Below are 1,422 nucleotides of genomic sequence, written 5' to 3'. Positions count from 1 at the left end.
CTCGTGCCGGCTGGCCGATCCTTTTCAGGGCGTAAGGGTTGAGGGAACGGATGGTCAAGCAACTGTTTCTAGGTTAGAAATGGTTTCCGTCGTCATCAGGAGGAATAGGGAATCAACTTACGGAGGGCTCTTGGTAAGATCCGTCTTGAGAATCACCGGCACGCGCGTCATCTCGGTCACGTCCTGAATGTACTCGCCGCCTTCCTCACGCAGCTTGAACAGGCTGAGGTACTTCTCCTTGTTCGACAGGCGCGTCTCCGGCGCCTCCGAGACGGGCACCTTCGAGTCCGATCGGGTCCTCTGCAGGCCCTTGGCGTTGGACGACGTGCGAGTCGGCGAGCCTGGGACGCTCTGTGTGGGCCGTTCCGCGAGAGACGCACCGGCCATGGCCTCAGTAATATCCGACGCATTGTCCTCGTCATCATCGAAAAGGGCATCGACATCATCCGTAGAGATGGTGCCAGTCTCCGTCTGCTTGCGCGCCGCCTCCTCGCGCTCCTTGCGGGCGCGGTCCGCTTCCTCGGCCTGACGAGCCGCGGCGCGTGCGTTCGTAACGCGCTGTGAAGCCGCTGCCTTGGGACGCTCATCCTCGGGCACGTACGCCGAGCTGGGCACACCCTTCTCCCAGTACAGCTCCAAAACGCGCTTCTCCTTTCGGAACTCGGCCTTCTTGAGAGGCAGCTGGTCGCAATGCACACGCTTCTCAAAGCCCCACTCAGGAATGAGCACGTCGAAGGCCGACTCATAAACGCAAATAACGATACCCTCAGTAATGAGATCGCCGTTGACCTCCTGACGCTTCTTGTCCATATCGCGGCAAGACTCAATGTGAATGCTCTGCTCCTGAGCGTTCTGCGCCGAGTCCTTCTTGGTGTTGCATGACTCAATGGTCTTGACAAGGTTCTCAAGATCTTCAGTGTACTCAATCTTGCCCTCAGACAGGACAGCCTCAAGCTGGCGGTGAACAATGATATCGGCGTAGCGACGAGTGGGGCAAGTGAAGTGAGTGTAAAGGGGCGTGTTAAGAGCGTAGTGCGGCCACAGCTGCTTGTTCGTCTTGCCAGCGATGAAGTACTTGGCACGCTGCATCGACTTGGAGACAAGTGTCTCCATACCCTTGCGAATGTCTTGGTCATCGACCTTGAACAGGCTGTTCTGCAGGGCACCGCTGCTGGACACATCAACGTCATAGTTCAGAGCGTTCATGCGGTCAGAGAAAGTCTGCAGACGGCGAGGGTTGGGGGCAGCCTGGCGACGAAGAAGAGCCTTCTCGGGCAGACCCTGGCGATGCGCTGAGCGACGTAGGTGTTGGGCTTGTGCATGAGCTCCTCGACGAGCTCGGGTGGGCAGCGGATGAATCGAAAATGTTGTGCTTGATGGGGGATGTTCTCGTCATCGAGCTGCTGGAGCAGGCGGAGTGGG

General features: G+C 58.3%; 1 protein-coding gene across 1 annotated transcript; it reads right to left on the bottom strand.

Moving 5' to 3' along the window:
- Positions 1–117: 117 nt before the first annotated feature.
- VDAG_01353 (SSD1 protein) lies at positions 118–1,206 on the bottom strand (the record flags this gene model as incomplete). Its single annotated transcript, XM_009650239.1, has 1 exon — positions 118–1,206. One exon carries the CDS (start codon positions 1,204–1,206, stop codon positions 118–120), a length of 1,089 nt encoding a protein of 362 aa, XP_009648534.1.
- Between the last annotated feature and the right edge of the window lie 216 nt (positions 1,207–1,422).

This window comes from Verticillium dahliae, genomic scaffold (assembly GCF_000150675.1).
Source record: "Verticillium dahliae VdLs.17 supercont1.2 genomic scaffold, whole genome shotgun sequence".
Classification (NCBI taxonomy): domain Eukaryota; kingdom Fungi; phylum Ascomycota; class Sordariomycetes; order Glomerellales; family Plectosphaerellaceae; genus Verticillium; species Verticillium dahliae.
The sequence above is the reverse complement of the archived record's forward strand: the minus strand, read 5'-3'. Positions and strand labels throughout refer to the sequence as shown.